At 32.6% G+C, this 27489-nt stretch overlaps 1 protein-coding gene across 1 annotated transcript in view; it reads left to right on the top strand.

Moving 5' to 3' along the window:
- The window catches only part of LOC140445162 (homeobox protein B-H1-like), a 130941-nt gene extending 106081 nt beyond the window's left edge, over positions 1 to 24860 (top strand). The window contains exons 3-4 of the mRNA XM_072537021.1: positions 19852 to 20120; positions 20763 to 24860. Coding sequence (XP_072393122.1) covers positions 19852 to 20120; positions 20763 to 20935 — 442 coding nt within the window. The 3' untranslated portion in view covers positions 20936 to 24860. The remainder of the gene's footprint in view (positions 1 to 19851; positions 20121 to 20762) is intronic.
- Positions 24861 to 27489: the final 2629 nt, after the last annotated feature.

The following is a 27489-nucleotide window of genomic DNA, read 5'->3' on the forward strand; positions in this document are numbered from 1 at the left end:
CCTGTTGAGGTTTGGAAGGTTCTATAAGAGGAAGGGGTTGATGTGTTGTGGCAAATGCTTAGTAGAATATATGAGGAAGAAAGTATGCATAAAGAGAGACCGTGGCATTATCACTGTATAAAGATAAAACGGAGATTCAGGATTGTAAGAACTATAGAGGGGTAAAGTTAATGTAACGAAAGACGATGAACGAACGTTAAGAAGGAAGACATCGATAGGAGAAGAACAGTTTGGGTTTGTGCCAGGAAAAAGGACAACGGAAACCTTATTTGCTTTGAGACAGTTGATGCGGTAAGAAGAAAAGAGAGTTACATTTGGTAGTTCTAGAGTACTAATCTTAAGAAGGCACACGACCAGTGGCGGAACTAGACACTTCCAATGAAGTATCAACCAGAAGATATAAAAAAGATTAAACCCAAACTACATAAAAAATATAAATAATATTTTTATTCAAATAAAAGGCAGATATCGAACACAGTTTTTTATTAAATCTTGCCTAAGTACTTTCGATCCTAGAGCATCTTCAGGGGCATCTGAAATAAGCCAAGAAACATTTTTTAATGTTTTAATGTTTATGACATTTAGCAAATTGTTGCATAGCCTATAATTTTGACGAAGTAAGTCTAAAACCTTATACTCAAATTTTTTTTAACAACCATCAACTTCGAGTTTGTTTGAAGTTAATTTATTTTCCTTCAGTTAAAAAAACGTTTCTTGGCTTATTTTAGATCTAGCGAAAGTACTTGGGCAAGATTTAATAAAAAAAACTGTGATCGATATATCCCTTTTATTTGATTAAAGTTTATTTATTCGAGCATTCAACCATATATCACTATATAGATAATAGGTTTTTATTTTTTTACCATATTGGGGGGGTGCGAATTCCCTTTTTTCCTCAGAGTATATACTTCTGCATACGAGACAGTTTCTAGATATATACTCAGAGACCCATAGTTCTCGTTAGACCTAAGGCTCGTAAAAGATATATATAAGGGAGCCTGCACCAAAAAAAGAATTGTATCGGATTGACCGAAAGTTTACCAGTGACGGTTGGTTTGCATCAAGACCGTTCACTGAGTACCTAGATTTGTAATCTTGTTATGGATGTACTGAGAGAGGTAAGGAAGGGGAATTCTTAGTTAATACTCTTGGCGGATGATATCGTGATAATGGAGAAAAGTAAAAAAATGTTGAAGGAGAAGTTGGAGGGTTGGAGAAGGGCTATTGAAGTGGGAGGACTTAAGGTTAGCAGGTCGAGAACGGAATATATGTGTTTGGGAGGAAGAGGAATGGTTGGAAACAAGTAGAAGACAGGAAGACAAGTAGAAGAATTTAAATACATTCGCTCCTACATAATAGAAAATGGAACACCAGATTGAGAAATTGCCCACAGCATAAAAGCTGGTTGGTTTTACTGAAAGCAAATGAGCGGAGTACTCTGTGATCTAAAAATCGGGAGAGGCCTGTAAGGAATGATATACAAAAGTGTGGTGTAGCCTGCGTTGGTGTACGGCAGTAAAGTATTGTCCGTAAAGAGAGAAAAGAAGATGAAAGGAGCTGCACTGAAGGTGGATTTTGAAAAAGGCTAGAAGGAACAAGATCAAGAATGACGTGGTTAGAAAAAGAGCTGAGGTAACTGCAGTCTCAAAAAAAGGTTAAGAACAAATAGCTCAATGTATTGTTCACATTAGACAAAGAAATGAGAACTCTGTGGGAAGATGGATAGAGCTTGTAGAAATTGGGGGAAAGGGAGGTAGAAAAAAAACTGAAAAGATGAAAGGACTGTATTACAGAGGACTTAAGGAAGAGAGAGGTTTCAAGGAAGAAGATGCGATAGACAAGCGTTTCCAGATGATTTGTAAACTGGATTAAAATTTCCATCTGAGAAAGTCATCGATTGATTTTCATTTATATTGGATAAGACTACCATGAAGAAATAACTTCTAACATTATTTTGCCAAAAATTTACATCTAAATCTAAAACTGCCAGTTATATTTTAGGTTGTACTGCACCTATTAGAAATTTTTCATATTATTTTTATATATCTTCGTGCAAAACTGGGCAACAAGATATCGATATTTATTTTTTTTTTGCTTTAACCAGTCGTAAAGACCGTTTTAATCTCGAGTCTAGTAATCTTTGTAAGTTGCTAAGACTTTCTTTGATGATAAGTTATTCGACAATATCCGAAGAAATGGTTTATTTCCTCTAAAACGTCAAAATTTAAAAATTTACGCGAATACAATAGATCAATAATCGATAATCAACGTCTTCACGGTTATACAACCATGACGAATGCGTATGGCTACAAGGCAAAAGACTACCGGTGAAATTTGCATTCTGAATAGGAGCTAAAAAATCATTAGAATTTTGATTTACGACGTACATTCAGAAGAATAATTTATATTTCTAGTGGGGGGCTGAAAGGGTGCACAATAGGGGTGCAAACAACGGTTTGCCGCAAAGTGCCCGCTAATGCTTTTGTATATTTGTTACAGTGGCGTATTTTCATATATTATTAACCTTTGAAAAATAGAAATCACGTCTAAAGGTAGTCTTCTAGTATTTAAATGAATAGATAAGTACAATTGACAAAATATTTTTGGAATGTTGTAAATGCAAAACAACTCAGGTAACAATGAATAATATAATACCTTATTTTAACAAATCCCAAGCCAATTTACTCCTCTTACTAGTTGAGATTACCTAAGGATGAAAAACTGTACCATCCGATAAGATATTTAATGCATATGGTGTATCATGTTGCAGTATACGGGACTCAGACATGTATCAGAAACAACTTCAATATAATAAAGTTCCAGAGAAGTACAAGTGCCTGGGAATTAATACTACTTCTTCTTATTGTGCATATTCATTTAGATGTTTGTGATCAATATGACTCTCTTAGCAGCTTTTCAGAATTGTTTGGTTGTAAAACGTATTAGAACGAATTGAACCATTTTCTCAGCTTCTGGAGCCAAACAATTCTTCTTTTTCTTGCACGCTTATCTGAACAAGGTATATATCTGTTCAATGAATTTCCACCTTTTTATCTACCACTTGATGACATATATTTTCTACTGATTCATGCTGTTTCTTACATTCAGTTGCATAAAATGCCTGGACAGCCAAAGGTAAGATGTTGGACATATACACCTTATTATTAGCATTTTCTATTCCTTTAGTTATGTAATAATTATAAATCCTCTCCAAAAAATAAATTCTAGCCATATACTCCAGGTCTTCCTTGTGTTGGGCAATAACTACCTGGTCATCTGCATAGTGCAACGTGTAAAACGTTTCAACCCCAATAGACAGCCCCATCCCTTTACACTTCTTTTCCAGTGCCAGAGTGCTTCGTCGATATATATATATATATATATATATATATATATATATATATATATTATTGTGATATTTAAAGTCTTGGTGCGCCAAGCAATAATTAGCTAATTAATTTTTTTGATTAATTAAAATTATTTAAATGATATGATTATGACTCTATCACAATTTTTAATTCTTTTATCTCAGGGTTAAATTCGTGCTTCAATATCTATGCTATTACATGTGAAAGGTAAGGTCCAGAGAATACCGGAATAATAAAAAACACATATGATCTAACACTATATATTGAAATAAAAATAATGAAATAATTCACACTCAAAAGTTTTCAATAAACAAATCTCATATAAGGATTCTCAAAATTTTGTTCTCCGTACGTGAACAATCAAAATTTATGGTACAAACAATATTAATTGAAATCTCAAAATTCCGAACTATTCTAACTCTTCTAATCAAAATATTTATATCCTTTCTAAATTAAGTGTAAAAATTGTGTTATCAATAAAAGAACAAACTGCAGAAAACAAACTATCTCTCTCTAATGATGAGTGGTCCAAATCCTTGTTCCTTGTAGACTATATTATCTCCTCTCAACCGCCCCCTATGTAATCAGCAATCTTACACAGATTGTTGCAAGTATATCGTCCTTAATGATCTCCTTCAAAAGCACAAATCATTCAAATTATGATAGCCTTTCTCCTCTCGATAAACTAAATCTCTCGTTGGCCCGAGTGAAAAATGACTCTTGGAATATCTTCTCTTTACGATAAACTGAATCTCTCGTTGGCCTGAACAGTGACTCTTGGAATATAAGTAGAGAAATATGACTTACAATATTTTGCTTCTTCAGCTTCTGCCAGATACACTAACTCCACAAAAACTCACTAACATTCAACACTACTGCTTGCTACATTTCAGGAACCGCCAGAGAACAATCACTGTTCCTCTCACAGACTTGGAAACCAACTGATTATATCTTTTCTCTCTCCCCAATCTCGCTAAACTCGCTCCTACATACTTATCCCACCTTTTTCAATCTCCGCCAATCAAAACTCGTCACAATTCCCCCATTTTTTCATTTCGATAACAAACAAATTTTTACCTATAATTATAAATTTCCTAACTTATTTACAAATAATATTTTTCTATAAATCTTAAAAACTAACAAAAACCTCTTTCTATAATCCCTTCTATTGTCTTTAATCACTGCATTAATGGATTTTGAAAAACCCCGTTCAATTCTTTGGCTTTCACTTAAACTTATGCGGGTCACTCAAGTATAACAAAGAAATGATTGATGTAAAGCTTACATTGTGTTTAGTACAGGTAATTCAAGAAATTAATAACTCTCCTTCTTCGAAATGTTTGTTGGATATTATCCTACTTATCTGAATTATTTTAATGTTATTGAATTTTGAAATATTTTAAACAAACCAATATTTTTCTCGATTTTACATATCATAACAATATATATATATATATATATATATATATATATATATATATATATATATATATATATATATATATATATTGAATAGTATGGGAGATAAACAACAACCTTGCTTCAGTCCTTTTGTTACCTGAAAACCATTAGAAACCTTATTTCCTATTTTAACTTTTGATATTTTGTTGATAGCAGAAACAACTTCAATATAATAAAGTTCCAGAGAAGTACAAGTGCCTGGGAATTAATACTACTTCTCCTTATTGTGCATATTCATTTAGATGTTTGTGATCAATATGACTCTCTTAGCAGCTTTTCAGAATTGTTTGGTTGTAAAACGTATTAGAACGAATTGAACCATTTTCTCAGCTTCTGGAGCCAAACAATTCTTCTTTTTCTGGCACGCTTATCTGAACAAGGTATATATCTGTTCAATGAATTTCCACCTTTTTATCTACCACTTGATGACATATATTTTCTACTGATTCATGCTGTTTCTTACATTCAGTTGCATAAAATGCCTGGACAGCCAAAGGTAAGATGTTGGACATATACACCTTATTATTAGCATTTTCTATTCCTTTAGTTATGTAATAATTATAAATCCTCTCCAAAAAATAAATTCCTCTTGACTTTACTATTTACTTAGGCAAAAATTTTCGTTGTTTTTGTAGACTCTACTATATTAATATAACACTTATAACATCATCACCAAAAAGTCCTTTATAATTTGTCAAATATAACCAACTGACCGTAACATTCGTCATCAAATCACAGCCACACGCGTTTTTGACATTAAGAATGTGCCGGTCGCCTTCGCCTTTCGCGTCGTTAAAAACAATTTAACATTTTTTTGTGTTGTTTTGCATTTAGTACATTTCTCTATGAATATTTTAACACAGAACCCACTTTCAACATTAATTATTTTAATGTAGTTTCATTACGTTTAACGCGTCTAGGTTTCGCTCAGTATATTAATTAATAATTGTTGATGATGGCGACAAATTACGTCGACACAAAACATAATTATTTTATTAAGTGATGCAATTTTAAATAATTGACTTATTATAGATTATTAATGGAACTTATATTAAAAAAATAATAAAGAGAGAATTAGAATAAATTGCCATCTTCAATATTTGTTTTGTTATTACTCCAGTCGTAGAGACGAAAATACCACTGAACCTCTAAAAATCGTACAAACAAGCTGAATTTGCATGAGAATGTCAATTTTGGGACCCCAAAAAAGATACAAAAAGTTTACCACTCCTACTCACGGACTTTCCCCAAAAAAACCTCTTTTAGGGGGGAGGAATGAAAAAAATCGATTTATTAATAATGTGTACCCCGCACATTAGAAAAAAGTAGAAAATAATGTTTAAAATAAAAAATGTAGCATGCAAGAATTAAAACTGGATCATGCAAGAATTAAAACTATTGGAGGAAAAATGGAAGTTGATAATACGATACTAGACAACATACCTAAAAAAGCAGTTGTGTGACTGAGGGAAGGATGTCGTTAAAGGTTTGAAAATGGACACCAACACAAATTAAAAAAACGAAGAAGACCGCGAAAAAAAAATTCAATTTAAACATTTGCACTGAAATGAAAAGTTGAAGTCTTTACGAGGAAGACTGGAATGACAGAAAACGATGGCGTCTGGAATGCGAGAAGAACAAGTCAAAATATCCAATTCGCGCGTAAATAAGTTTGTACGAGTAGTTATCAGTATCTACTAACTTCCAGAAGAAAAATATCCATAAAAACGTAAGAAATACGTCCTAATCTTAAAAAAATGGGCAACAGATCACTAATGCCAGAAAGTATCCGGGGAGAACTCTGACTCAGATCATTATATTGTGGGAGCAAAACTGCCGCAGAAAATCTCGACAGTGGCAAAAGGCACAAATAATTGACTTAAAAATCGAATGTTGAAGTATTCAACAATCCAATAAAGAAACAAGAAGGGAACAAATAATTGTCTTAAAAAATGAAATGTTCAATAACTGTTGATTCAAGAATCCAACAAATCAACAATAATACCATATTTATATATATATATATATATATATATATATATATATACATATATATATATATACATATATATATATATATATATATATATATATATATATATATATATATATATATATATATATATATATATATATCTATACATATATATATAGTATATATATATACAAAGTAATTGTAGAGCCCATTCTTACATATGGAGCAGAATGTTGGCAAATGACAGTAAAAGGAAAGAAAAAAGTTGACACGGTTGAAATGGACTACCTAAGAAGAGCTTGCCGTATATCAAGAGTAGAACGTATACCTAATTCTGAAATTAGAAGAAAAACAGATAGAGTACATACAACTTCTGAAAGAATAGAAACTAGACAGTTAATATGGTATGGACACGTACAGAGGATGGACGACAACAGATGGCCAAAAAGAGCTATGAAATACAATCCAAGTAATAGAAGGAAACGAGGAAGACCAGCCAAGTCTTGGATACAAGGTGTTATGGAAACCATGAAAGACAGAGCCATTGATGAAGACACCTGGAGAGATAGAAAAAGATGGCGATCGAAATGCGGGAAGTGGCAGAAGCTGTAGGATCCCCGCTTATATATATATATATATATATATATATATATATATATATATATATATATATATATATATTGTTATGATATGTAAAATCAAGAAAAATATTGGTTTGTTTAAAAATATTTCAAAATTCAAAAACATTAAAATAATTCAGATAAGTAGGATAATATCCAACAAACATTTCGGAGAAGGAAAGTTATTAAATCCTTGAATTACCTGTACCAAACAAAATGTAAGCTTTACATCAATCATTTCTTTGTTATACTTAAGTGACCCGCATAAGTTTAAGGGAAAGCCAAAGAATAGAACGGGGTTTTTCAAAATCCATTAATGCAGTGATTAAAGACAATAGAAGGGATTATAGAAAGAGGTTTTTGTTAGTTTTTAAGATTTATAGAAAAATATTATTTGTAAATAAGTTTTAGGAAATTTATAATTATAGGTAAAAATTTGTTTGTTATCGAAATGAAGAAATGGGGGAATTGTGACGAGTTGTGATTGGCGGAGATTGAAAAAGGTGGGATAAGTGTGTGGGAGAAAGTTTAGCGAGATTGAGGAGAGAGAAAAGATAGTTCAGTTGGTTTCCAAGTCTTCAAGAAAGAACAGTGTTTGTTCTCTGTCGGTTCCCGAAATGTAGCAAGCAGTAGTGTTGAATGTTAGTGAGTTTTTGTGGAGTTAGTGTATCTGACAGAAGCTGAAACAACAAAATATTGTAAGTCATATTTCTCTACTTATATTCCAAGAGTCACTGTTCAGGCCAACGAGAGATTCAGTTTATCGTAAAGAGAAGATATTCCAAGAGTCATTTTTTCACTCGGGCCAACGAGAGATTCAGTTTATCGAGAGGAGAAAAGGCTATCATAATTTGAATGATTTGTGCTTTTGAAGGAGATCATTAAGGACGATATACTTGCAACAATCGGTGTAAGATTGCTGATTACATAGGGAGCGGTTGAGAGGAGATAATACAGTCTATAAGGAACAAGGATTTGGACCACTCATCATCAGAGAGAGATATTTTGTTTTCTGCAGTTTTTTCTTTTATTGATAACACAATTTTTACACTTAATTTAGAAAGGATATAAATATTTTGATTAGGAGAGTTAGAATAGTTCGGAATTTTGAGATTTCAATTAATATTGTTTGTACCATTTAATTTGATTATTCTCGTATGTAGAACAAAATTTTTGAGAATCATTATATGAGATTTGTTTATTGAAAACTTTTGAGTGTGAGTTAGTTCATTATTTTTATTTCAATATATAGTGTTAGATCATATGTGTTTTTTATTATTCCGGTATTCTCTGGACCTTACCTTTCACATGTAATAGCATAGATATTGAAGCACGAATTTAACCCTGAGATAAAAGAATTAAAAATTGTGATAGAGTCATAATCATATCATTTAAATAATTTTAATTAATCAAAAAAATTAATTAGCTAATTATTGCTTGGCGCACCAAGACTTTAAATATCACAATAACTGGCTTCCAAAACGTGGGGCTTGAAAATATCGCAGCTTTACATTTGAAGGAAGGGAAAGAGATCTGGAATAAGTACAGGTGATCCAGAGATAAAAACATATAACATTGAGGGAATTTGAATTTGAAAGTATTTTGACAATTTTTTCCAGGGAATAGAAATTTGATTTATTGATTGATCGTAGTTAGTGGATATTTATTGCTATTGAATTATTTAATTTATTTTCTTTACCAATCGTACATTTGATATTTATTTTGAATTATTTGAATTTTACTGATTGCATATTTGATATTTGTCGTGAAAATTTAATACATTTGGGGAGAAATATTGTCGTGTTCTGAAACATATAGAGTGTTGTAAAATTTCACATTTGGCGGGGACAAAAACAATAACAAAAAGTAACAACATGTCTGTCACAAGGAGGCAAAGTAAAATGCAGGAAAGGAAGGAGGATAACAGAGAAGATGAAACAATTTTGGAAGAAGTATCGGATAATGAAGGAAATGTGACAATAGTTGAGGAGAAAAAAGAACTATCAGGAATAGATAAAATATTACAACTAATGCAACTCCAGTCACAAAAAATGGATAGAAATCAACAAGAAACATCACTAAAAATGGAGGAAACAAAACAAACAATGGATAGAAATCAACAAGAAACATCACTAAAAATGGAGGAAACAAAACAAACAATAGAAGAAAACCAACGGGAAACAAAACAAACAATGAGCAATATAGAGCAGCGTCTGGAAAACTATGAACAGGAAATTAGAGGATGTGTTGAGGGGATAAAGAAAGAACTGATACAACAAATAGAAGAGATTAATGAAATTAAAAATGATATGAAAGAAAAAGAAATGAGAAATAGAAGACAACATGACCAATATAATGGACCGGAAAGAAGGTATTCATCAAATTATGACCAGAGAAACCGACATCCCAGATCAACAAACGAATATAGGCCGAGAAATTACAATAATTACAATAGACAACAAAATTACGATAACAGGAATGACACACAACAGAGAACATATGAAAATCACAACAGGAATAGAGATGCACAAAATCCTTCGAATAGGAATACTAACGAACAAAGGGACGATAGAAATAACCAGAGCTTCCAACAACAAAATAGAAGGGAGATGAATCATGTAGCAATAGGAAACGACAGACAAATTTCTAATTCTAATCTAATATTTTTAGATGCATTTATAAAACATAAAGCGATTAAAATTGTGATTGATTCGGGATCGGAGATATCGCTAATCAATAAAAAACTAGTAAAAGAATTAAATTTGGACAGATTTGTGTATAAGATTCCTAGGGTTGATTTAGTGGGTGCAAACAATAAAAATTTGACGACAGTAAACGAAGGCTTGGGAGTACAGATAAGAGTGGGAAACAAATTCCATATTATGAAATGTGTGGTGATTGAAGATTTAAATCATGATATGATAGCGGGAATTGATGAATTGAGGAAAAAAGATATCACCATAAATTTTGCGGAAAATAAAATGGAAATCAGAGCAGAACCAGACAACACAGGAGAAGAAAAGCAAACAGATAGGAAAACAAATTCTGGAAGGATCAATGCACAGGAAAAACACAAAGAAATCGATATGACTGTAGAGAATAAACCGAAAGTACAAGAACAAGATCTAACAGAAGAGAAAAAGAGAAGGAAGAAAAAGAAGAAGAGTTCGAAAAGAAAGCAGGAAAATAAGATGGAGACCAGAGAAAAACAGGAAATAGAAGGTACAGAAGAATTGTCGGCAACCGACGATAAAACAGAATGGAAGCAGGAAGAAAAAGAAAGTATCATCAGAGAAATGAAAGGAATAGAAACATGGTGCTCGGAATACCAAAGGGAATTAGAGGATAAAAGGAAAACAGAAGAAAAAATGGCACTAATGGACGAGAATCCAGAATTGTGTGAAGAAGTATTATGGACAGTGAACACATATGAACAAAAGGAGGATGAAAGAAAAATAAATTGTGGAGAAAACATAGAGAAGATTTTAAGAAACCATGGAGATCTTGTTAATAAAGTAAACCGAGTGGCTAAAAATTATGAACTTTCTTTGAAGGGAAAATACTTGGAAAAATTTAAAACGAAAATATATCCAATCCCGTATAAAGACAGGCAATATACGGGGTATTTTAACATTCACGACATTTATCAGTATCATGAATAGATTTAATAACATAGTGAAATGATTTGATCCTGAAAAACTTTTGTCATTTTAAAATTTAACAAAGAGTTTTCGGCAGATCAAATGGCGGGGATTTGTTATGATATGTAAAATCAAGAAAAATATTGGTTTGTTTAAAAATATTTCAAAATTCAAAAACATTAAAATAATTCAGATAAGTAGGATAATATCCAACAAACATTTCGGAGAAGGAAAGTTATTAAATCCTTGAATTACCTGTACCAAACAAAATGTAAGCTTTACATCAATCATTTCTTTGTTATACTTAAGTGACCCGCATAAGTTTAAGGGAAAGCCAAAGAATAGAACGGGGTTTTTCAAAATCCATTAATGCAGTGATTAAAGACAATAGAAGGGATTATAGAAAGAGGTTTTTGTTAGTTTTTAAGATTTATAGAAAAATATTATTTGTAAATAAGTTTTAGGAAATTTATAATTATAGGTAAAAATTTGTTTGTTATCGAAATGAAGAAATGGGGGAATTGTGACGAGTTGTGATTGGCGGAGATTGAAAAAGGTGGGATAAGTGTGTGGGAGAAAGTTTAGCGAGATTGGGGAGAGAGAAAAGATAGTTCAGTTGGTTTCCAAGTCTTCAAGAAAGAACAGTGTTTGTTCTCTGTCGGTTCCCGAAATGTAGCAAGCAGTAGTGTTGAATGTTAGTGAGTTTTTGTGGAGTTAGTGTATCTGACAGAAGCTGAAACAACAAAATATTGTAAGTCATATTTCTCTACTTATATTCCAAGAGTCACTGTTCAGGCCAACGAGAGATTCAGTTTATCGTAAAGAGAAGATATTCCAAGAGTCATTTTTTCACTCGGGCCAACGAGAGATTCAGTTTATCGAGAGGAGAAAAGGCTATCATAATTTGAATGATTTGTGCTTTTGAAGGAGATCATTAAGGACGATATACTTGCAACAATCGGTGTAAGATTGCTGATTACATAGGGAGCGGTTGAGAGGAGATAATACAGTCTATAAGGAACAAGGATTTGGACCACTCATCATCAGAGAGAGATATTTTGTTTTCTGCAGTTTTTTCTTTTATTGATAACACAATTTTTACACTTAATTTAGAAAGGATATAAATATTTTGATTAGGAGAGTTAGAATAGTTCGGAATTTTGAGATTTCAATTAATATTGTTTGTACCATTTAATTTGATTATTCTCGTATGTAGAACTAAATTTTTGAGAATCATTATATGAGATTTGTTTATTGAAAACTTTTGAGTGTGAGTTAGTTCATTATTTTTATTTCAATATATAGTGTTAGATCATATGTGTTTTTTATTATTCCGGTATTCTCTGGACCTTACCTTTCACATGTAATAGCATAGATATTGAAGCACGAATTTAACCCTGAGATAAAAGAATTAAAAATTGTGATAGAGTCATAATCATATCATTTAAATAATTTTAATTAATCAAAAAAATTAATTAGCTAATTATTGCTTGGCGCACCAAGACTTTAAATATCACAATAATATATATATATATATATATATATATATATCCCGTTCATAGCGTAATCTGACTTTGGGTTCCCGTTCGCCAAGCCTGTCTATTCTGCCAGTCTTCTTCAGATAGATTTCTTGCTGACATTGCTTTTGAAATTCCTTGCATCCATGTTGTTGGTGGTCGTCCTCGTTTTCTTTTCTCTGGTGGTATCCATTCTAATATTTTTTTTTGGTAGTCTTTCTTCCCCCATACGTTTAACATGTTTGTACCATGTTAATTATTGTTTTTTGATGGGTTCTAAAATTGATCTTTGTACATTCATTTGATTCCTTATGTCCTCATTTCTCATATGTTCTAATCTAGACTTTCCCGTTGCTCTCCTCCAAAAATCCATTTCAACTGCCAATAGGTTACCTTTAAGTTTTTGTGATAACTGCCATACTTCTGAGCCATAGACGATTACTGGTTTCAATATGGTATTATATATTCTTTTTTTCGTTCCCGGTCTTATATTTTTCTGCCATAGTACTGAATTCAATGCACCTATAACTCGTTGACCTTTGGTTATTCTGCCTTTTATGGCTTCATCAGTTCTTCCTGTCTTTGTTAGTTTTACCCCCAAATATATACATTGATCGCATTTCTTAATTTTCTCGTCTTCTAAGTCGAGGTCATCTGCAGTATTTTCTCCTCCTATGCAAAGATATTACGTTTTTTGTAAATTTACTTCGAGTCCCCATTTTTAGTACTCTTGCATTAGTTTTCTAGCAATATACTCCAGGTCCTCCTTGTCTTGGGCAATAACTACCTGGTAGTCTGCATAGTGCAACGTGTATAACGTTTCATCCCCAATAGACAGACCCTTTCCTTTACACTTCTTTTTCCAGTGCTTCGTCGATATATATATTGAATAGTAGAAACAACCTTGCTTCAGTCCTTTTGTTACCTGAAAACCATTAGAAACCTTATTTCCTATTTTAACTTTTGATATTGTGTTGTTATATAGATCTTTAATAGCGTCGATTAGTGGAACGCTGATACTGGTTTTCTGGAATACTTCCCACAATTTCGCAACAGGCACGGTGTCATATGCTTTTGTTAAATCTACTAAAAGTAAATGCACTTCTCGAGATCTCAGTGTTCTTTTCTCGAGTATTTGGGATAAGCAGAAAATACTATCTATTGTGGATTGTCCTGCTCCGATAGTTATTGCAGTCTTCCTTATTTCCTTTTTTATGGATAGATGTAATCCATCCTTCTTTCCACCTTTGTGGCACTGGTTCTCCGTGCAAGTGCCTATTGAAAACTTCTGTTAGTATCTCTAATACACTCGCGATCATAAAATCCGGGTCACCTTGAAACTCACCTATATTTCATTTTTAACGAGCTTTATCGTAAATAATAATAACACAAATACAAACTAATGCATGTTTCTGAGAATTGTTGAGGTTTCCTTTGTAACAAAGAATTCCAATAGTGCCAATTTCGCGGTAAAGTGCACACTTCCCAAAATGAACGCTACCTGTAACTCCGCTTGTTTTAAATGTCTCGTTTGTACTTCGACTTTCTGTTCAAATGCAACGGACAAACGTTTATTATTGCCACCATTAGTGTTTATTAGTGCCATTATTAGTGTTTATTTTTTGACAAAAATGCCTTTGACTGTTGTTGAAACGGCACAAATTGTTGCACTTGTGGAAGACGGTCACACTCAACGGCAAGTCGCAAGAACTGTTGGCGTAAGCCTTTCTATGGTTTAACGAGTGATTCAACGCTTTCAGAAGGCAAGTTCGCTAACCAGGCGACCTGGCTCTGAACGAAGAAGAACGCCCAAGGCACTAGATGACCGTTTCCTTGTGTTTCAGGCTTTACGAAACCGGATCTCAACTGCGGTTATGCATCAAAATCGTCTAGAGGAAGTACGAAATCGCAATTTTAGTGTTGCAGTCAGAAGAAGACTTCGTTCTTCTTGACTATCTTCTCGGGTAATGGCTAGAGGACCGCCACTTCGCCGGGTGCCTCGAGTTGCACGACTAGCTTTTCCTCGACAATACGCGCATTGGAGAATTAACGATTGTAGCAAAGTGTTATTCTCAGATGAATCCCGTTTCTGCCTAACTGGATCCGATGGACGTGTAAGAGTTTGGAGGAGAACCGGTGAACGATTTTCACAAGCTTGCATTGCTCCAAGAATGCCATTTGGTGGAGGCTCGGTCATGGCTTGAGGAGGTATATCTTCCGACTTCCACACAGAGTTACCCTTCATCGAAAATGGGTCCCTAACTGCACGAAGGTACATTACGGAGATTCCGGAAGAACATGTTATGCCTAACATGGCAGGGCTTGGAGAAAACGCCGTTTTTATGCAAGACAACGTGCGACCGCACGTTGCCAGGATCAGTATGTAATACTTGGACGAAGTTGGAATTACCAGCCAGCTAGGTCTCCGGACCTGAATCCCATCGAACATCTCTGGGACGATTTGAGAAAACGTATTAAAACCCATACACCTCCTCCTAACAACGGACAGGAGCTTAAGGATCTGTTAGTGAGAGAGTGGAATAACATACCACAACATGTCATCCGGAGAAAAATTGAGAGTATGCCCCGTCGTCTGCAAGAAGTTATTATAGCAAGGGGAGGCAATACACGATATTGGTCATTGAAATTTCACTGATTTTTTACCACGTTCTGTATTTTCCATTTTTTTTTGTATGTCTGTTTTATCAACAATTTGATTTGTTTTCTGTTTTTTTCAATAAAAACAATAAAAAACCATTTTTTTTTCTTTCAAAACAAACATTGATGACAAATAAAAAATACATTAGCCAAAAAAAAGGTTATTACTGCACCAGAGGCAAAAGTATTTAAGAAACTTTAAATTTTCAAGATGACCCGGATTTTATGATCGCGAGTGTAGTTTGTTGGTTCCATTTTTTATTAACTCTGCATATATCCCCTCTGGATCCGGAGCACGTCCATTTTTCAACAATGATACAGCTTTTTTAGTTTCTTCGATGTTAATAATTGTTGGTGGCTCTCCTTGAAGCAGAACTTCATGTTGTTCTATGTTTTTGTATTCCGCTCTTTCTTCTCTATGGAGTGTATGGCTATTTGTTCTGTTTTGTTGGATCTGATGTTTTTTATAAACCTCCAGGATTCTCTTGATTTGCGGCCGCCAATGTACGGATCTAATTCCTGACATTTTCTCTCCCAGCTTAGATTTTTTGACTCTATTATCGTGGATTTAAATTTATTTACCATTTCTCTATATTCTCTTTTGTGTTCTTGATCCTTTGTTCCCAGCCATCTGTGATATACTTTTTGCTTTTGTTCTTTCATTTCCTGTAGTTCATCATTCCACCAATTCCACAATAATGCCAACATGTTCTTTAAATAAAAATTAAGAACTACAGAAATAGTTTTCAATTAAATATGATTTTAATCACACACAGCCAAGGGTCCACTTGACTTGACTGTACAGTATAAGAAGTGCGAAAGTAAATTGCTCTAGTACTGAAAATATAAAACAAGTAATTTCTAAATTGAATTAAAAAAATCATTTTGGGTATGATCTTTTTTTACAGCATTAATAAGAAGTTAAATCCTTTCGATATTGTTCATGCGCGCTGCACATTTTACGCGGAAATGCTTATTTGCCTAGCAGTTTTACCTTTTTTTACCCAACAAAGAGAGTTCCATACTAATAAGATTATGAAAAGACTTTTGAAACATATTTTGATTATATATTTATCCGCAAAATATTTGTTACAACCAGATTACTTATTTCTTAGAAATTAATGTGGTTCTAATCAATGACCTCTAAAAGATTAACAAAATTGCAGATATTTATTGAATACATAATCTGTACTTACTTAGGGTTTTGACCATTCGGAGAAAATGATAGCAATAATCCCAAACCAGTTGTAAATTATTGCAATTAATGCAATTAGTCCCACCATTGGTCTACCATTTTACCACCATTTCAGTTTGAACTTCCACAAGTGTTTTTGATAAGAGTTGATATAACTCGAAACACGTATGGAACAATGGTGAAAATCGAATTGAAATGAAATGCAATATTTTACTTTAATTTTAACGTATTTTCTCTACGTAATGAGTGAAAAGATAGTTTTTTCAAAGGTAAACTGTAGATGCATGTAGGAATAAAAGGTTATTCCTATTATTGTTCAATAGCCTCTAGTAAAAGGCTTTGAATTTGCCGTTCACCTAATTCGCTTTCGAAGAGAGGTCTCCCGACTTCTTGTTGCTTCGTATAGATGTCGTTATTAGCGTACCGGAAATGTTATTTTTATTATAGCGGCCATATACTAGACTGCAATTTATTTAAATTTGAACTTCCACAAGTGTTACTGATAAGAGTTGTTATAACTCAAAACACGTGTAGAACAATGGTGAAATTCGAACTGAAGTGAAATGCAATCGCTTTACTTTCATCATATATATATATATATATATATATATATATATATATATATATATATATATATATATATATATATATATATATATATACGCTTCCCAAATATTGATTGGCAAAAAAGGTTTTTCTTGTGTATGTATTTAACATGATACAACTGAAAATTGTTATCTCAACATTTTTTCGAATTTTTAAAACAAATAACAAATACTAAATTACAAACAGAAAAGGAGAAGAAATAAAAATATTGAGTGAAATTTTAATACCGAAATCAGCAAAAAGTTGTATTGACACGTTCAATTATATAGTGTTTTTAAAACTTTAAATAGATTATTTTTACCTCTCAGTCTTTTAACAAAAGGAACGTTTTCGGTAATTATAAGTTGCTCACCACCCTCCCCATACATAGCACTCGAAATCCCCAATTAACCTAACGACCACCTTCTTTTCGGCGGATATTCAAAAAACAAAGTGTTCCCCAAATCGGTCACAAGACACTTTAAGACGATGATCCGGCACTTTTAGTAAAACCCATACTTTTTTTCGTATTATTGATTTAGGTAAATTAAAAACCACTTTTACAAAATAACCGTTTTGGATACTAATACTTGATAGTGCTTAGTCATTATTCAAACTCGAAATTAGTTTAGAAAATTGGGTTTTGGCGTCTAAAAGTAAATGCCGTCTAGAAAAAAATTTCACAGTTGTCGATATGGTTTGTTAGTTGGATAAACGAGATGTTCATGCTTTAAGAAAGAGCTTTAATCTGTTTAGATTCCATTGTTTTTGTTCGTAAAAAGTATTTAGTCTATAGATTGATTTAGATGGAATGATTTTACCGTTTGAAATGGTTTGATAGTCAATAGAATATCGAGTATTGAGGAACAGTGTAACCACAATAGAAGTTTAACAATTTTAATAACTTCAAAGACCGTATAATAATTTCTCCTGATGAACGGATTTTGTTTCATGTTAATCTATAAAGGTGATACTAAAAAAAATATTAAGTGCGAATCAAAAGGAATAAATAGATACATAACTTTCGCAAGATAAGACTTCATAGCAAATTCAATAAGAATTAAAGAAATACTTTAAAACGTAAAAAAAGTTGAAAAGAAATACAAACTAAGAAAAGAAGGCAAACAGTTAGTGAGCAGACGTGTACGAACTCATCACTTTATAGCCCCCCATAAAATTATTTCCTCCGAGATATAGTAAACTGATCATCTGTATCCTTTAAAGATCCCTAAACTAATCACCAGCATTTTTGCCACAAGGCGCTGGTTTCTAATGCGGAAGATTGCCTGTTACCTGTTACACTTCTTGTTCACATGATAATCTATTACATTATTTAGAAATTATTTCAAGCTGGGTGCTTTAAAGTTTAAGTGATATATTTATATCGGGTGTCTCACCACGAGTGGTCTACTAGACGTATCTGCCAGTCTTATCTATATTCAGCTGCATAGGTTTTTGATAGTAAACTCTTTAATGAAAATATTTTTGAGCATATACTATTTCCGGTTATATCCTCAATATCGTTATTTTACTTGCATTTGGACTTGGGTTATCCTTTAAAATTATTAAACCTTAGATTTCTGTCAGCATTTTATGGTTTATGTGCCTACCAAGGGATACAGGTAGGCAAGTGATCAGTTTGCAAATCTCTCCAGGTCTACTTAAAAATCGGTGGTTTTATGGCAGTGATGAGTGCATTTATGCTAACTGATGATGAGTTGTGTATCTTTTAATAAATAAGGTAAACAAAAGATGCAGAGGCTTCTTAATACAAATATTCGACAGATTATAAATCACAAAAGTTGATGCTGCTGCAAATAAATTATGATTAGTATGCTATATTTAAAAATAAATGTCAATTGATAACTCCATCGAGTACAGCGCGCCAAGATGATGCAAATACTAAAAGAAGCAGGAATTAACAACCAAGATCTGAAAATAATTAGAAATCTTTACTGGAATTAGACAGCAAATCTCAGAGTTGAAGGTGAACTATGTGAAAATCATGCATGGTGTAAGGCAAGGCTGTATTTTGTCTCCTCTAATCTTCAATCTGTACTCTGAAAAAATATTCACACTCTGCAGAAAACTGGAAGCATTTGAGATGTGACTATATCGGAGAATACTTAAGATCCCGTGGACTGACCAAATCACAAATGAGGAGCTCCTCAGAAGAATGAATAAGAACTGAGAGGTACTGACCACCATCAAATCTCGAAAGTTACAATTTTTCGGACATATTATGCGAAATGAATCCAGATATGCTTTCTTTCAAGCCATCCTGCAAGGAAAAATATTTGGAAAACGAGGTCCAGGAAGAAAAAGAACATCTTGGTTAAAGAACCTCAGAATCTGGTTCAATACGACATTTGTGCAGCTTTTCCGCGTTACTGCAGATAAGATAAAGATTGCCATGATGATCGCAAACATTCGTAACGGATAGGCACATCAAAAAGACAGAATAACGCCATGATTGATAGGCTAGATAACGATAGATTAGAAAAATGTTGACAGCAGAATGGCATTGTTTTAGTTGTAGTGTTTGGCTTCATCTTTTTTTAAATACATCTTTTGGAGTTTTAAAAACAATTACAAGATACATATTTGTGACCACTTTTTGACTGGCAACCTATTATCAACATATTCTCCTAATTTTAAATGTATCTAAAAAATGTAAGTTGTTATGAACGTAGTGATCCTGCAGTGGGATCTTTTATTATAGTAATAATATCATAAACATGCAATAGTAATATCATAACAGTGTTTGTATTTTACAATTTGCAATTTACTTCAGTAGAATAATCTAATAGCAACATCGTTTTTTGTTACAGGACGAAATGGAAACGACAAACAGCGGTTGGTCTAGAACTTTTAGCAGAAGCCGGCAATTATGCAGCTTTCCAAAGACTGTACGGTGCTCCCGCATACGGCTGCTGGTACCCTCCACAAACAGCCGGTCCCACCGCCGCTCCCAGCGCGGCGGACCTCTACTACAGACAAGCAGCAGCTGCCGCTGCTGCCACCTTACAAAAACCACTACCATACAGGCTCTATCCACCCACCATGGGACTAGGAATACCTGGACCAAGCGCACACATAGGTAAATGATTCATCTATATGTATACTATAAGTATAATCAAGGGACGTAATTAGGGGATAAAATGTGATGAATTAGTGATTCATTAGGAAAACAAACAACACCTAATGTTCTGTATTGCAAAGCTGCATGAAAAAAAAAATAAGGAAGATAAACACCTACATAGACAAAAACAATAAGAAGTCACATGAACCAAAGGAAAAAGATAAAAAGAAACAGAAGAGAATGAAACAATTTGCTTTACTGCGATTCTGCATATGTTTTATGATGATAGGATGACTCAGCATATCTAATACTTCTAAACTTGTCAATCAGCGCATACATTTAGTACATATATACCTAAATCAATATGCCATTCTCTTCGGATTAGACTGAACCTCTGCTATGACCGGTCCTATAACTTTTTGCCCATTGTTAGATGAAATTTTGGATATGGAGTTACGACATTATCCCTTTATTCAAACCCAAATAAGTTCAAATTTTTAAATTTTCTGTAACTGGTTTTTAACATTATGTCGAACATTAGCAGCTGTATCAAAAAAATGTCTTATCAATAATTTTCAAACGTATTACACTCTACTGCATTTGTGTTTTTTTTGTATAAAATTCAAACCTCTTAGCTTAAAAAAGTCCGTTTTGTTTCAGGTTCTTTAGCAGCTAGCAGCTCGTTAAGTACACTTAGCAGTTACTATTCGAGCCCGACGCCGGAAGGACCTTCACCGAGATCTCCCAGTCCAGACACGCCGCTGGACCCTGGTTCTCCGGGTACGGTAGGCCGGAGGTCACCTTCGGAAGATGAAGATACGATTCATGTCTGAAGATGATCGCGCAAAATTTAAATTGTGATATAACGTGTACTATAATAGCTGAACTCTTGTTAATTTATTTTTGGCGCTTTTCAGTGTTGTGTGGCTTCGCGATTGTAATATCTCTTACTGAGAATAAAAAAAAATGGATCCTTTAAGGAAATTTAACAAAAAAGATCAAAAAAAGTCTATATGTGACGTTTACTGATCAGTGATAGGATCTTTTTTAATTATTAATAATACATTAATGAATTCGGGTTGAAGTTATACCTACTAATAAATAGATAAATGTTGCATCAAAAAACTCAGGATACGATTGCTATCACATAGTATTAATACTAGATTAATACATTACTACATAAATATAAATAGTATTACCTGCAACAGTTATTTAAGTTTATTAATTTTTTCTTAGATAAAAGTGATCTTAAGTTCATCAATCGTTATAGTATTTACTCAGTTATTCCGAATTTTAATGAAGGTGAGGCGTGAATATGTTAAGATGAACTTTGATAATTAAAAAAAACTTTGACTACTGATCACTAATATCACAAATTAATCTTTATTGACAGTTTTAGCAAAATTGTTGTCGTGTAAAGTTGCAGTACGAGGTGTTAATTTCGCGGAGCTGTGTTGTGTAGAATCCTAAGCAGATTCTGAATGGACGAAATTTTGTAATTATTAGAGAAAATGTCGTCGTCTATTGTATAAAATGTTTTAATCAGTGGCCAGTGTAAATGAAGGAGAATGTTCAATATTACTCAGCATTGACTAATTAATTAAAATTTTCAATCCTATTTTTATTAAGCGGTGATTTTAATAACCGTAGAAACATTTAATAAACTAATTACCATAAACGATTAATTTTAATGAAAAACTAGGTTTATTAATACAGCTCATTAATTTGATAAATGTTTCAAAGTACTTCCTTGGGAGCGTTCATGTTAATGAGTAATATATTACAAGTTTTTGTTTAATAGATAATAATGAATAACAATATTAACGTTTTAAAATTATTTTCCTTTGTGCAACTATTTTTTTTACTATATTTTTGTGTATAGAACTTTTTGTCTACAGAGAAATGTGGGACGTAGGAAGATTTCCTGGTTGCGAAATTTAAGGGAGTGGTATGGCAATAAATAAAGTAAAGATAGCCGTGATGATCGCCAACATCCGGAACGGATAGGCACTTTAAGAAGAAGAAGGTATGGGTGCAGTTCAATACAGTTGTTCAGACCTACAGCCAACAAAGTAAAGATTGTTGTGATGGTAGCCAACCTCCGATAGGAGACGGTACTGCAAGAAGAAGAAAAATAACATTTTGTTTCTTCTTTACAAGGGTTATGCATTTGTTGCGTTTTCTGATATCAAAATTTGACAAGCGTCCATTATCAACCATCATCAGCAACCATTTCTTCAACAAGCGTTCTACACTTCTTTAATTCTTCTTTTTAACGTCTGTCTTCTTTCGAAGGCTGGCAATCAATCATGATTATCTGAACTCTGTTCACTGCTGCTCTTAAAACCTGGTTAGAGGACCAACTAAACCAATGCTTTCCTAAAATCTTTCCAGCACGATATTCTGCAGAAGCCGGTATTTTGTTTCTTTCATTACCTAGCCAAAGTATTGTAGATTTCGTATCTTATTTCATTATTTACTTTTATTTCTTTTGAAAGTCTTCGCAAGACTTCTGTATTCGTGACTCTTGTCTACGTAAGATATTCTTAGGATTTTTCTGTAAAGCCACATCTCGAAAATATCTACTTTTCTTATCATCACTTTAGTCAGAGTGGCTGCAAGCTTTATTGCAAAAAATTGTTTCATTTTCATAAATGAGTTACGGGTTATTTCAATTCTCATTTATTAAAGTAACAAGATATTTATAAACACGTCCGATATTTTTGCCATCATTAATATAATGGGCATTATTAGTTGGTTTCTTGGTAACGATGTAAAATTTGGTTTTATTCAGGTTTATACTTAAGCCATAATATAAGCTTGCCGTATAAACTTTTTGGACTATTCTCTGCAAATCTTCAATGTTCTTTGCTATTAACACGGTATCATCTGCATACCTAACAATATGTTAAAACCTTCAAATTTTATAAAGCATTTTGAAACAGATAGTTTGCAAAAACTGACCCATTTACACAGTATACAGTGTGCCCTTAAAGTATGGGATTATTTTCTAATAAATAAATATATTTAAAAAATACTATAACACATCAATTTTTACAATTTACAACAGAAGATTGTACATGATGATACACACTAATGTACACTCCCGTCATCTAAATGTTTTTAAATAGATCTGGTGGAATTTTTAAATTATTTTTAAAAAGCCGATTCCCACAAAGCTGATAGACATAATTTGCAATATACCCTCCTAGAAAATAAATTGTTTGTTATTTTTTTTAATTCTTCAATATTTTCTGGTTTAGTTTTGTAAACAATATTTTTTACATGTCATCACAAAAAATATTCGATGAGGTCTGACGACCTGACTGGCCATTTAATGTATCCAACTGTTGAAACCATAAACTTTCATCAACGTTCAAGATGACTTATACTGGGGAATATATGTATTAAAGTTGGTACCAAATGCTTCCTTATATAAACTGACCCGTATACGTTGCCTTAAAAAAAAATAAGGTCCAATAATTTTATTTCTTATAATTTCAGCCTATAGGCTACCCTTTTGATAATGATGATGTTCACGCATCCATTGGGGATTTTCTTTTGCCCAGTACGACCAATTCTGACGGTTGACTTCGCCATGCAAAGCAAATAATATATGCTGTGAACTTTGGTAGCAGTTATTTAATATTGTTGCATAAAATTCTATTTGTCTATTTTAATTGTCATTGTTTAATTCTTGTACAAGTTTAATTTTAAGGGGATGCTATTTCTGCCATTCTGCCATTTTTATCTGGTAAGACCAAGATCACGACTCGTTTCAAAAGGAGGTAAAATATTTATCTTATTTGTATCAGTTGCAGAGGAACGCCTTGGTTGTATTTTTGTACCTCGAAATTTATTTTCAATCTTACTTACAGTTGATTACGTTATGGGTCTTTTTGGATATTTATTATTAAATAAATTACGTATTTTAATTTGAGTACGCACTCTGTCACCATAACTAATCATCTAAGTATTTCAGTTTTCTACTTTACTCTTAAACTTTTACTGAACTTTAATAACAATGACAAACAACTATCCAATTAATTTTTTTGCAGTAAATAAGAAATATTATTTTGTTGACCCATAACTTGCAAATTCTGTATTACACCTTATGTAAGGTACTTTCTGTGAATCAGCTCGTTAAGAATAAACCAAAACAAAGTAAAAAAGGAACTCCCAGTTTTCCCACTAAAAAAATTATATCAAATACAGGGTATTGCATTTAAAAATAATGACGCTGATGACATCACATCAGTACGTATGACTCTGCGTAAAGTTTTATTTTAAAACTGCAGAGAATTTAAATTAAAAATTAACATGTTTTAGGATTTTCTTGAAAATATATTTTATTTTATTTTAAATAAATTTGTGTTTTAAAAAATAATAAATTTATTTTATACGTACCCACACAGTGTATACTGTAATTTATAGTAGTAGATTTTATTAAACAAATAATATAGAACCTATAAATTCATCGTTTATTAAAATATCATGATATAAAACTAGAAATGATTGAAAATTTTGTCACGGTTCATGCTGTGTAGTAAAAGAACGTCCGATATGTATGTGTAGCCACAACTGTGTATTATAAAACCCGTACGGAGTACGCGTACTAATTTGTAAATGGTTTTAAAATGATTGCACTTTTGTTGTAATCGGTACTTCTTTTCCTTTTTGTTTCTTTCGGCTCAATGAGTATGTTTATTCATGTTAAAATTAGAAAATAGAAAATAAAGGATTTTAAGTTTTTATTACCACTTCATGTTTTATTGCAATTTCCTTCTCCATTTAATACTGACTTTAACAAAAAAGTTGACAAAAGCTTTTTGTGGAGGCTGGGTGAAATAGAACTTAAGACCGAACAAGAATCTATCAAGTCAAAGGTACCAGGCAGGGAATGGAATCTACAAATTAATAGATAGAATTCAAACGATGGAAAATGAGAAAGAAAATTTACGGAGTGACTACAATAAGAAGAGGAAGAAAGAGAGTAATATATATATATATATATATATATATATATATATATATATATATATATATATATATATATTATACTAATATAATAATTTTGGCAAAAATATTTTACACAACTCTACATAACATGACGAAGATATAAATACAATATTAAATGACAGCGGAAAATTTATTCAAGTGATTTATTTCGTAGAATTGGAAGAAACAATAATTAAAAGGAAGATACAGAAAACAAGCAGAAACGATTATATTGATCCAAATATGATAAAATAATATTTAAGAAGAAGAGAAAAAATGCAAGATTATAGAGCTGTCTGCCTGTCATCTGATGTATTTAATTTAGATAACATAATATGATAGAACAAAGATTTAATATAAGATAGAAAATACAGAAAAAAAAAAATAAAAATAGGAGAGGAAATATATTTGTGAAACATTTGTATGTACGAGAGCAGCGTTTGATTCCATAAAAATAGACTGACAGATAAATTGCGATCAATAGAGACAAACAGAGAACTTCTAAGAAAAGAAACTAATTTGGTATGCATATTTTAGTGCCTGTGCTTACCCCACAATGGCAATATTGCAGCTTTAGCTTCCATCTTGTCATCCATTTAGGTAAAAAATTGTGGTCATCACCCGTATATCCTAAAATGTTTTCTAAATGAACGTTTTAGTTAAGTTTAAGTTTAGCTTTAGAATAATGAACGAAGAGGTAAGTAAACAGATCATAGATGTACATCAAGGAATTACATTAATTTGTTGGGTTTCGTTTATTACGATCAGAATAATTTTTTGTTTTTATATAAAACAAAAAGTCGCATCCTCCCGAAGGATATTAGAGACATTACGAATACAGTATATTTAAATGAGATTAACAGTACTTAATATTATAATAATAGTCTCCCGTTTTATACCGCTTCGCGGCTTTGGGAGTATAGCAGGGTAGTCTGCTATAACTAGGGCCTACGGTATACAAGGAAGGTAACATGGCCAGTGCTACGCTCAACTGCCTATTATTACCCCTGGTTTTACCCAAGGTACTCATTTTATTCAGGCTGAGTCGACAGTACTTAATAATGAATATGATTAAATTTTATTCAACATATTTATACTAGATAGATACCCTATTAGTTTTCTGTAGTCAGAATTATTTCCAAGTACCGTTTGAAAAATATTCAGGATACCATATACACGTATTTTAATTGCATATTTAGGACAGTCAATTACGAAATAGTCTATACTGTCTACGTCACACGTCATTGAACACTTTGGAGATTCGCTGTTTGAGAATCGGTGTGCGTGTGTATACCTACTATGGCCCAGTCTGAGACATGTTAGGATTACTTGAGATCTTCTGCTTGTTGCTGTTGATTGCCACGGTGAAATGCTACTCTTAATCTGTTTTAGTTTAGAAACCGAATTTTGCTCCTCCCATTTCCAAGCACTTAACACTTTATTTTAAAAAAAAAAGACTTTTAAATCACTTGTCATACTCTGATATTCGACCTCTGATTCATCGTTACCGATAACATCACGAATACTTACATCCGTTTTTGATGCATAGGTAAATATTTGAAACCAACCTTTATACTGCTGGTTAAAGATAAGGTTCAGTTCTTCTTTAAAGATTGCTTGATTTATTTGATCCTTAATATTTAAGCTTAATGATACATTGAGTTTCGGTTCCCCAATAGTCCATGGAGGCCAGTTGTCAGAGTTTACAGGAAAACCTTTTGGAAATTGAATATTTATTTCAGAACAGTACAATCGAATTCTTTTATAGTAAGGTTTTGGGATGTGAGACCTATTATTAAAGTAGTTCAAGTACTTATCGTCGAAGGTATTGTCATACAAAGGTTTGCTTGAATCTGAGGCAATCGATAGTGTTAAATACATTCTTCGGTAGAGCAGGGGTGGTTCACTGGCTTCACTAAGTAAGCTTTTGATAGGAGTTGTCCGGAATGCTTCAAGAGCAATTCTACAGTGTCAAGCTTTTTAAGTGTTGTTGTTGAGGCTGAGGCATAAGCAATTGGGCCGTAATCTATTTTAGACCGTATTAACGTTCGATATACTCTCAATAGATGAGCTTGATTTGATCCCAAATTTCTGTTAGCCAGTGTTTTTAATAAATTTAGTCTTTTATGACATTCGGATACAGTCTATTTTATATACTCTTGCCACGACAGTTTTTGATGAAACCACGTGCCCAGAAATTTTGCGGATGGTTTAACTACCACTGTGAAGTTATACAACTTCAATGTTGGATATACTTGTGGAGGTTTTTTGGTGAAGGATACTGCTTGGTACCAAAAATTCGAAACCAGTACTGGCTGACCATTCTTCTAACTGGATAAGCATTGATTGCAATGTATCTGTTATTAATTTGATGTTTTTACCTTTGATG

This window comes from Diabrotica undecimpunctata, chromosome 7, assembly GCF_040954645.1.
Source record: "Diabrotica undecimpunctata isolate CICGRU chromosome 7, icDiaUnde3, whole genome shotgun sequence".
Lineage (NCBI taxonomy): Eukaryota > Metazoa > Arthropoda > Insecta > Coleoptera > Chrysomelidae > Diabrotica > Diabrotica undecimpunctata.